At 36.4% G+C, this 11561-nt stretch overlaps 2 protein-coding genes across 2 annotated transcripts in view; one reads left to right on the forward strand and one right to left on the reverse strand.

The window, feature by feature from the left end:
- Positions 1-8333, reverse strand: part of LOC103519737 — a gene marked incomplete in the record, with an annotated part of 15946 nt that extends 7613 nt beyond the window's left edge. Inside the window, 3 exon segments of the mRNA XM_026831126.1 lie at positions 426-524; positions 7558-7692; positions 8109-8333. Of these exon segments, the coding sequence (XP_026686927.1) occupies positions 426-524; positions 7558-7692; positions 8109-8171 (297 nt within the window).
- Positions 8334-10359: 2026 nt separating this feature from the next.
- On the forward strand, positions 10360-11024 carry LOC103519738 (the record flags this gene model as incomplete). The annotated part of the gene is given in 1 exon segment (XM_008484826.3): positions 10360-11024. A coding segment is annotated over 1 exon segment (466 nt), but the record flags the coding sequence as incomplete, so codon positions are not given.
- Between the last annotated feature and the right edge of the window lie 537 nt (positions 11025-11561).

Consider the following 11561-nt stretch of genomic DNA (forward strand, 5'->3'; position numbering starts at 1 on the left):
AGATATCGAAAAAGTTATGAGAGTAGACCCCCCAAAACCATACCTAAAACCCTCCAAATATTAGTTTTTATTAACACTTTAGAACCAACAGGCGGAAATAACCGCTTTTTGGCGGTTTTCACCAAACGGTTAGAGATATCGAAAAAGTTACGAGAGTAGACCACCCCAAAACCATACCTAAAACCCTCCAAATATTAGTTTTTATTAACATCAGGACAACGGTTAGCGGTGTTTTACCGTATTTTTCGACATTTCGACCGCTATTTCGCTGATTAAAGACTTAGTTAAGTACATACCTATCAAAAATGATATAGTAGTAGATGTTGACAACAACAACAACAACAACAACAACAACAACAACAACAACAACAACAACAACTCACGGTAATAAGAAGATCTGTAGGTACCTACGTTCGAGTACTTACATGAAATTTGAGGGGTATAGACACGAGCTTATCCACAATGAATGCGTACTCTTTCTGATAGTGATCTCTCTCTTTCATTAAACTCTCGTACCCATGATCCTGGAACAAAAATCATCAACCATTCATTATGAATAATTATCTTCTTGTCTTCAAGCTATAATGATTGCGACCTATTATTTATTCATAATTTTATCTTTACTATTTATAAAAGCGAGATCTATTCACTCTTTTTATTACATATTATTAAAAGATAGAATACCCCGTTTATACTGCCAGAATGAGACTGAAAAGTCCCTTTACTCCCGCAGTCTAAACAAGGTCTTATGTATTTGGTACAAAATAAGTGTCAAACAACAAACACCAACACCAACACCAACACCAACACCAACACAAACACCAACACCAACACCAACAACACCAACACCAACACCAACACCAACACCAACACCAACACCAACACCAACACCAACGTACAAAATAAGTGTCAATTTTACATACAGGTTGCGCCAGAAAAACACTGATAGGCTCTGGGTAGGTCATTTTCCTAACTTCGGCTTCGTTTCCGAGAAAAGTCCAAAAACCACTTTTTAAAAAATCACAGACCTAGTGTTAGTTTTTAGGTCCTAACTTTTTCATTTTAATTGATAAATTGTTTTTGTTAAAACCAGGAGCCAGAGCACAAAATTTTGATCCAAATACACCTGATACACCATTTCCAAAGTTCAATTTTGATATAATTTTTTAAGCTAAAAAAAAAAATGCCGTCATGTCCAATTTTTACGTTACGAGGAAATTTTGGATCAGAGGTCTCCTTTCTCGGAACGGCTGACTTTCTCCTATCCTATCCGAGAAAGGATCAGAGGTTTTGGATCTTTCAGGGAAACTTGCGTTTTATTCAAGGACCAGAATGAGACTTTTTTGTCTTTTTAAATCACGTCCTTCCGCAGAGAAATAACCACTCGACTACCTGAAAAACACACATGATGCTAGAAAATTACTGACCATGTTTGACTGCCTTTGTAATGTTGTTGTTTTGGTCTTTGGATTTTTTTTAAGAGGTTTGACAGAGGGAACTGTTATGCTATGACATAGCAGTTATGCTATGATCTTATCGTCCCGAAATCGAAGAGAGAAGGAAGACAGGATAGGAGAAAGTCAGCCGTTCCGAGAGCGAACATTATCCCATCAGGATAAAATCCGCCCCGGGCGGGAATCGAACCCGCAGCCTAGCGCTTACAAGGCAGACGCACTACCAACTAAGCTAACTAGGCTTGGCTTGTTGTTCTTTGGATTTTTTTTTTTTTTTTTTTCATAAATTTATTTAAAAGGGGCACGTAAACCTTTTGGGGTTTTTTCCCCCAAAACAAAATTAATTTTATTAAAAAAAAATTATAGGTTTTTTTTTTTTTTTTTTTTTTTTGAGGTTTGATAGAAGGAACTGTAACTGCCAAGGTCTTATCGTCCTGAAATCCAAGAGAGAAGGAAGACAGGATAGGAGAAAGCCAGCCGTTCCGAGAACGAATATTATCCCATCAGAATAAAATCCGCCCCGGGCGGGAATCGAACCCGCGGCCTAGCGCTTACAAGGCAGACGCACTACCAACTAAGCTAACTAGGCTGGCGGAAAAAGGTTTATTTCAACCAATCAGAGGAAAACTTTTTCCAAAGAAAATGTAAATAGCAGGTCTGTTTTTCATTCCGACGTGGGTGCGATGCGAACCCGACGCGTGTTTTTCATTCCACTTCCCCTACTTTAGCGTCAACGCTGCGTCTTAAATCCCTGATGCGAGTCTCGAGTAGCTTCAGGTTCCGCCATATTGTAATTGTATTGAGGGAAATGAAAAAAATGTTTCGTAATTTCTCCACTAGATGTCGTCATGTTTGTTGAATTTCCACATTTTACCCCTACTCCTGACGCAGAGTGAACGCCGCATCGATGCGGCGTAGGAATGAAAAACAGACCTAGCATCGTCAGAGAAAAGAATAATAATCTATGGCTGGCTTCACACCAATAAAATTAACGTTTAATGAAGTTATTCGTAGCATTCCAGATCCCCGAAGACACCTGTACACGGTCAGTAGTTTTCTAGCATCACGTGTGTTTTTCAGCTAGTCAAGTGGTTATTTCTCCGGGAAGGACGTGACGTGAGTTGAAAAGGCAAAAAAGGTGTCATTCTGATCCCAGATGGAGACCTCTGCTCCAAAATTTCCTCGGACAAAAACCGCGCGTTTCGTAAAGTAAAAATCGGACATGACGACGTAAATTTTTTCGAGCTTAAAAAAACCTATGAACTTTGGAAATCGTGTCTCAGGTGTATTAGGATCAAAATTTTGTGCCCTGGCTCAAAAACAGTTTATCGATTAAACCTATGAACTTTGGAAATCGTGTCTCAGGTGTATTAGGATCAAAATTTTGTGCCCTGGCTCAAAAACAGTTTATCGATTAAAATGAAAAAGTTATGACCTAAAATCTGACACGAGGTCTGCATTTTTTTTTTTTAGTATTTTTTTGGACATTTCTCGGAAACGAAGCCGAAGTTAGGAATGACCCACAGAACCTTGTTGGAAATGATGAGATCTACCTACCGTGAGCCGTTATCAGTGTTTTTCTGACGTAGCCTGTAAAAAAAAAAAAAAAAAAAAAAAAAAAAAAAAAAAAAAAAAAAATACTTGCTTGAATTAAAAAATAAATAAATAAAAGAAAAAGTACATAACAAAGACCGTAAATAGGTCACTGCCCCATTATTGATCATGTCCACTGACACGTCCAAACTGCCTCGACAACATATTATCTCGTCAATCAACTATGTTTGGATACACCTTTACATTAGACTCGTGTGGTCTGTGTCGTAGCATGCCATTCCGTATAAGCCTCTCATCAGACTGGCGAGAAGAGACACAAAATTTCCCATTTAAACACCAGAAAGAAACCCGTTAAAATGTTTGCTTTTTGTCGATGTTGGAATCTTTCACAAATATAACAGTATTTTATTATTTGGCACTTTCTCCAATGAGATATGAATTTTCAACACAACATTAGCACCCTGACTCAGGGTCTATACACTTTTCCCGGAATGAAATTCGATGACTATTCCACAAAACTAGGGGGCGGAGATATTTACAAAACAGTAAGTTTACCCCTAATTTAAATAAAATATGCAATATGCAGAATGGAAAATGAGGGGAGAAGGCGCCACAGGCCGTTTTTCGGAAATACTTGATATTTAATTTGAATATTTTTCATATTTGACCAGGTAGCAAATTCTATGACTTTTCCAGGTTTTCTTTAAATTTCCAAGATTTTCCATGACTTTTAGGCCGATTTTTAAATTGCATGACTTTTCCATGTTTTCCAGGTCGCGTATAAACCCTGTGGAAATAATCATTTATTCGCACCTCGTGATATATGTTGATCTGAGTTAAGTTTACCTCGGTTTGAAAATATTCCGCAATATGTTGGAATTTATCTGAGTACTTGGTGATAGTGATCGTTTCTACACTCATACAATATGATTTCATCAGTTGGCTTTATTGTCGCTTTCATTGAGTCAGGTTCATGGAATGGACTTTCATCTGTTACTTGGAGTACTCATACAATATGATTTCATCAGTTGGCTTTATTGTCGCTTTCATTGAGTCAGGTTCATGGAATGGACTTTCATCTGTTACTTGGAGAAAATGTTTGTATGTATTACCCAATGTTCACTCCCTTTTGCTCCGAATCTGTTGGAGTTTCCGGAAAATAAAAAAACCCGTATGTCTTTGATTTTTGAAAATATTTTTTTTTTTTTTTTTTTTTTTTTTGGTAATTTTAAAATTCACAAAACCGCCGTTTTTATTTCGTAGCTATGAAACAACTGCTACCTCCCATCACTCTCCTTACTTCTCTTTCTAGTCTTTTCTCCTAGATTCTAAATTATTAATCTACTTTTTTGCATTTTCCCTGAGGTTTTTATTAAATTAAATCTGCGAAATTGCTTTACGATGATTATTTTATTAAGGTTCTTGTCGTACTTAATGGCAATGTGACATTTCATTATGAAAATTGTGGTGTTAAAAACCCTAATAAGCTCGCAGAAAATGCTGAACGTGAGTTGTAACGTTATGAACTTTGAACAATAGATCATCCTTTGTTGAACTTTCTGGGTAACAGTTTAATTACTTTTTATCCTCAAAGGACATAGGTTATGTAGGTGCCCACATATTATGTAGTATATACATATATGTACATTGTACATACAAGTCTGTACATCTTACTTACCTCTATAATGCTTCATTCATGTTCTTTTAATTCCTCTCTTGCGATTCTGTTAAACAAAAATGAACAGCCCATCCCTAAAAGGAATTTAGCTAAAAACAAGGGGTTGTACAAGTTCAAAATACGCAAGACTGTTATAGGTACTTACTACCTAGGTACACCAAGGTCTTTTTTTTTTTTTTTTTTTTTTTTTTTCGCGAACATCTCAACTAACTGAAATGTACGTGTGTGATACGGACGCCACCAAGGCATCGAGTTCTCTCCCGACCCAATTTTTGTCCAGGTAGAGTACAACGAGTTCTCTCCAAATCTGTGTTTTGTAAACTACGTATTCTCTCCCAAGCATGACATATGTAGCTACCTGAGCCCAATTAGTGAGTTCTAGTGTTTCCAACCTAATAGATCGTGTTATTAATTTTAATCTGTTGTATTAGTAATTTTAATTTGTTTGTGAAAATGAATGTTCAAAGACTTTACAGTGAAAAAGGCAAACCTATGATTGTATTGAATGGCTACAAATACTATTTTCACAAGGTTTTAAAGAATAGAGTGCAACGCTGGACGTGCTGAAAATAAAATAATGTAAGTGTTTTATGAAAACTAACGAAAATGACATAGTATATACTAGAAGGTCAAAATTCCAAACATGACCATGATCCTTTACAACCCAAAGATATAGAGAGACAGAAAATTAGTAATGAACTTAAAAGAAAAGCAGTGGAGAATCTTTGTGAAATAAACAACCACTGATTTGTTCTTTTAAACCAGTAGGTATAAGTAGGTAAAGGGGAGAGAATTCGTAATGAACCTTTTCACAAAATGGAGAGAATTCGTTCCGGGAGAGAACTCGGGCAAAAAAAGGTCCACGGGAGAGAATTCATTACCTCCCGTGTGATACATCATTTCACAATGTTTTTCCTTTGTAAATCATGTGGTAACATCAGATTTTGGATTGAGACCATTTTTCGCGAATTCGCAAAATTTGCAAAGTCTGCGAATCCACAAAGTGATTTAAATGTACCTACCGTGTGACACATCAGTTCACAGTGTTTTTACTTCCTAAATTATGTGGTGATATCACTTTTTGGATGAGATTTTTTTTTATATATATTTTATTATTCTGATTATTATGATTCACCAGCTTTGCGAATTTCACGAATTCGCGAATGATGGTCTCAATTAAAAATCTGATGTATTGTGAAATGAATTAAATGATGTATCACACACGTACATTTCAGTTAGTTGACATGTTCGCGAAATCGCGAATCGCTAAAAAATGAATGAATAGTCGATTGCACATGAAATTTTACGTAGAATAATAATATGCAATAAAAAATTGAGGTTCTCATTTAAAAATCCAAAGTTAATATTGCAAAAAAAAAAATAATAATAATCAAAGAAATACGGTTTTTTTATTATTTTTTTTTCGAAAACTCCAACTGATTCGGAGCAATTTGTGCGGGTCATAATACATTGATGGACACCCTATATACCCAAAGATACAACCAACGAAATCGATTTCTTCCCTTAGATATATTTGACAAGGAAAAGGCCCTTGGTCCTTAAAACCCTTAGATATATTTGACAAGGAAGAGGCCCTTGGTCCTTAAAACCCTTAGATATATTTGACAAGGAAGGGTAAATATTTTATCTTGACGTCAAGTCACGATATACACTTCCGCACGCGATGATGTCACATCAACGTCCTCAAGCCAGCTCAATTATCACATCAACGTCCACAAGCCAGCTCAATTATCACATCAACGTCCTCAAGCCAGCTCAATTGCATTGGACACTAGTGTAATGCGTTTGTAAGGATAAATTGTATCGTGACGTCACGACAGCTAAAATCCTTAGATATATTTGACAAGGAAGAGGCCCTTGGTCCTTAAAACCCTTAGATATATTTGACAAGAGGCCGTTGGTCCTTAAAACCCTTAGATATATTTGACAAGAGGCAGGCCGTTGGTCCTTAAAACCCTTAGATATATTTGACAAGGAAGAGGCCGTTGGTCCTTAAAACCCTTAGATATATTTGACAAGGAAGAGGCCGTTGGTCCTTAAAACCCTTAGATATATTTGACAAGGAAGAGGCCGTTGGTCCTTAAAACCCTTAGATATATTTGACAAGGAAGAGGCCGTTGGTCCTTAAAACCCTTAGATATATTTGACAAGGAAGAGGCCGTTGGTCCTTAAAACCCTTAGATATATTTGACAAGGAAGAGGCCGTTGGTCCTTAAAACCCTTAGATATATTTGACAAGGAAGAGGCCGTTGGTCCTTAAAACCCTTAGATATATTTGACAAGGAAGAGGCCGTTGGTCCTTAAAACCCTTAGATATATTTGACAAGGAAGAGGCCGTTGGTCCTTAAAACCCTTAGATATATTTGACAAGGAAGAGGCCGTTGGTCCTTAAAACCCTTAGATATATTTGACAAGGAAGAGGCCGTTGGTCCTTAAAACCCTTAGATATATTTGACAAGGAAGAGGCCGTTGGTCCTTAAAACCCTTAGATATATTTGACAAGGAAGAGGCCGTTGGTCCTTAAAACCCTTAGATATATTTGACAAGGAAGAGGCCGTTGGTCCTTAAAACCCTTAGATATATTTGACAAGGAAGAGGCCGTTGGTCCTTAAAACCCTTAGATATATTTGACAAGGAAGAGGCCGTTGGTCCTTAAAACCCTTAGATATTATTTTCAAAAAGATTACTGAAAGATAAATAATAGATTCTTTCTCAATTATTATGGTGGTAAAATTTAAACAGTATAAATACGTTTCATAATAAAGTAAACATAAGGTAATATACGAGTGTGCTAGACATTGGTTTCAACTATGACATATTGGGACTATTATGAAAGCATAATCACATTACTAGTAACAGTGGACATGGAAGCCAGGATACTGGGTTCAAGAATCCTTGTTTCGGAAGGTATGAAGTAAGTTTGAACATAGTTCTGCATGTCATTGAAATAAGAATAGAACTTGTCTTCGTATCCGTTGTCTTGATCTGAAATGACAAATCACATCAAGTGAATACTAACAAAACTCCAACATTAATCAACTTTTTGGGTTCCCATATTTCATTCTTGAAACAACTTTCAATTATTGTTAATGATTGTGAGCAACGTCGTTCATCACTTTAAACATTATGACTTGAAAGCACTATTAAGATTGGTTTGTATTTTACTTATTACTTGTCAATCTCGTAGTCTCTCTGACTAACAATCAGGATTATCATAAAGATGGACCGAAGTAGGGCCAAGTCCCATATTACTCTAAAGTAGTTCCAAAGTATTAATTGACTCTCACTTATTTTTACCTTCCTAAATGGTAGATACCTTCTGATAGTTCAAGTTGTACAATTTCATCAATGTTTCTGACAATATGTTCAGTTTCATCATTCCCTTCCTAAATGGTAGATACCTTCTGATAGTTCAAGTTGTACAATTTCATCAATGTTTCTGACAATATGTTCAGTTTCATCATTCATTGTATCAATAACTTCAGGTTCAATGTTGGTGGGATATTCCCGTTCACAAATGTAGTCTGATCCTCTTTGTACAGGTTTCGTAGTAGTTTTGTCGACATTTTTATAACTCGCGTCATCGCCAGTTGAATTTTTATTATTTTTTGGCGTTTTAATTGTTGCCTGATGCGCTGCAATTGTGTGTTCACAAATGTAGTCTGATCCTCTTTGTACAGGTTTCGTAGTAGTTTCGTCGACATTTTTATAACTCGCGTCATCGCCAGTTGAATTTTTATTATTTTTTGGCGTTTTAATTGTTGCCTGATGCGCTGCAATTGTGTTTATGTTATTGTCTTTCTGAGTTGGGTTTAGTTTCAGTATAGATGATACACAAGAATGGTTTACACAAGAAGACACCGGACATGGGTTGTTTTGGATTTTTAAGTTCGTTCCTTTGGTTGCATGTTTTTTCTCCAGACATGGTGGGAAAGGAGGAGGAAATTCACAAGGGTGATTGTTTCTGATTAAAAGTTCTGGAAAAGAAATACACAGCACTATTTTACCGTTTGTAATTTTAACAAGGGATAAAAAGGTTGAATACATTGACCTGTAGAGTGAAAGGTAATACAGGGTGAGGCGCGGCAATTTTCTTTTTTGAAACGTCCAGTGTGCAGCCGCACTTGTAATTAGACAAGTTATGACAAGTTCAGCAGATTAAAAAAAGATGGAAATTTATGTTTCGATTTAGTTCAGTCCTCAAAATTATTTTATCAAAGCAGCAGAAAGCATTTTATGTAGAAAGTTATTTTTTAAATGAATCTAATAGTAACAGTGCGCGTTTCGTCTTCGTTGTCCTCCTCAGGGTTTTATGGGGCTACCTGAAGGCTGAAGTTTACAAAGGTCGTCCGAGGACCCTTGAAGAATTGAAGCACAACATCCGACGAGAAATAGTATAGGCCGTTAACCGATAGCAATGTTGGAGAAAGTAGAGAGAAGCTTCAGAAATCACCTCCGTCAGTGTATCGAGAATGGCGGTCGTCATTCGAATGGAGTACTGTTCGAAACAACATAAAGTCAAATTTCCAACATTTCTTGATGCTGATCCACCAACAGAAGTCAAGAAAGTAGCACATTTTTTTTTTATCGAAGTTTCAAAAAAGGAAATTGCCGCGCCCTACCCTGTAATTATGATAGTAGGCATCGACTTTTTGTTAACTACAGGCCTGTTTTTCATTCCTACGCCGCATCGATGCGGCGTTCACTCTGCGTCAGGAGTGGGGGTAAAAAGTGGAAATTCAACAAACATGACGACATCTAGTGGAGAAATTACGAAACATTTTTTTCATTTCCCTCAATACAATTACAATATGGCGGAACCTGAAGCTACTCGAGACTCGCATCAGGGATTTAAGACGCAGCGTTGACGCTAAAGTAGGGGAAGTGGAATGAAAAACACGCGTATAGAAGAGGAGCTCAGGAAGGTATGTCTTCCTGGGAAGATCTGTCCTTGGATTTGACTGCCATAGAAAGAATGTTGAATTTTGAATTCTAAATTGTAAGGAAAACGGGTAATGCTTCACTTTTGTTAGGTTTTTCATATACGATCAAATACTCGTAGCTAGGATGGACCTTCATAATGTTACAAAGTCTTTATTGACTTTGATGAAGCTAAGAGAGAAAACTGACCTACATAACAACCTGAACTGTCATATTCCTTTACACTTTCAAAGCAATTAATAAGTTCAAAGCTTTCAACTTTCAAAGCAATTAAGAGTTAAAAGGGTGACTTGATGAGTTTTTTTCTATGTCGATCTCTGAAAGGAGCAAAAAAAAAACAAAAAAGCTAAAAAATGAACAAAAATCCATCCCACCCCAAAAAAGATTAGAAATTAATTTTGTACCCCGCCTTTTATTCACTTCTTTTGTGTGCTCCATCTTCACGTAGTACCTACCTTTCTTTCCTCTCATTGCACTCCTCTTTCCTCTAATATTACTTCTGCTTCACTGCATTGGCGGCGTGCCATCAATTTAATTTTAAAGCATTGCACGCCGCCAATGCAGTGAAGCAGAAGTGAGATTAGAGGGAAGAGGAGTGCAATGAGGGGAAAGAAAGGTAGGTACTACGTGATGGAGGAGCACACAAATTATGAAGTGAATAAAAGGCGGGGTACAAAATTGATTTCTAATCTTTTTTGGGGTGGAATGGAGTTTTGTTTATTTTTTTGGGGCACTTGATTTATTTTGGGAGGAACGACTTGGCGGGGTCTTTTTTTATGCCACGAAGCAGTATTTTTTGGAGGTATCATCTACCTAAATAAAAAACCTTTATTGGCAAGGAACTTATTTTCATATTTATTAGTCGCTTCAAACAGGTGTACACAAATGGCGTTTACTGCATCCACTTGCTATGCACATCCTGTCTTATTTCAATTATCTAAAATTGATTTCAAAAACAGCAAAAATTGCAGATAGCAAAAATAGTGTAAAAGAAAACAGAAAAAAAGAGCACAACGCAAAATCACGTTGGACGCAGCAAAATCACTTTAATCTGAGTCAAAGCAGACCTGATTCTTTAAAGACTGACAATTTAAGTGAAGATGAACATTCCAATAAGCTTGCTCAAGGTAATGTTAAAATCACTCAGTCTCAATCCTTGGACAAATGCCTCTGTAATACAAATGACACCAAGGTTAACGCAAGTTTAAAAACTGGCAAGAAATATGAAAATGCTCTTTTGCAAGTGTGCAAGAATCTATACCAGACTGAAAGATCGAGTGATGCAAATTGTGTAAAAGAATTCACCGATAAGAGCACCTCCATGTATGACTTGCTGAGAAAAGCTGACAAACTTGTACAAACAGAAATGGGCGCAGGTAATTTAAATATTTTAAATAATACAGAAGCCTTTGTAGGATCTTGTTCGTTGATCTTTTGCTCTATTTGTACACTGCCGGGCAATGAAAGCGGGACACCCCTATTTTTTTTTGTTTTTCTCAAAACAATTATCCGTTTTATGCTGAAAATGCATGTTTCTGGAGGTAAATGTTAACGTAACTTTTTTTCTCCTCAATATTTTTTCACCATTTTTGAACCAGGTGCTTTAGAAAAGAACACAGAACATTAATTTACTTCTAGTAAAAAATTGGAAAAATTATCTGGGCCCCAACCGGAACTTTTTAAAGATAGTTCCTTTTTTACCATTAGTTTTATAGGGCAAAAATGGACTTTTTAAAAAAGGTCCGATCGGGGCCCAGATAATTTTTCTAATTGTTTACCAGTAGTAATTCTTTGCTAAAGCACCTGGTTCAAAAATGTGAAAAAATATTGAGGAGAAAAAAAAGTTACGTTAACATTTACCTCCAGAAACATGCATTTTCAGCATAAAACTGATAATTGTTTTTAATTTTTCT

This window comes from Diaphorina citri, unplaced genomic scaffold (assembly GCF_000475195.1).
Source record: "Diaphorina citri unplaced genomic scaffold, Diaci psyllid genome assembly version 1.1 scaffold2916, whole genome shotgun sequence".
Classification (NCBI taxonomy): domain Eukaryota; kingdom Metazoa; phylum Arthropoda; class Insecta; order Hemiptera; family Psyllidae; genus Diaphorina; species Diaphorina citri.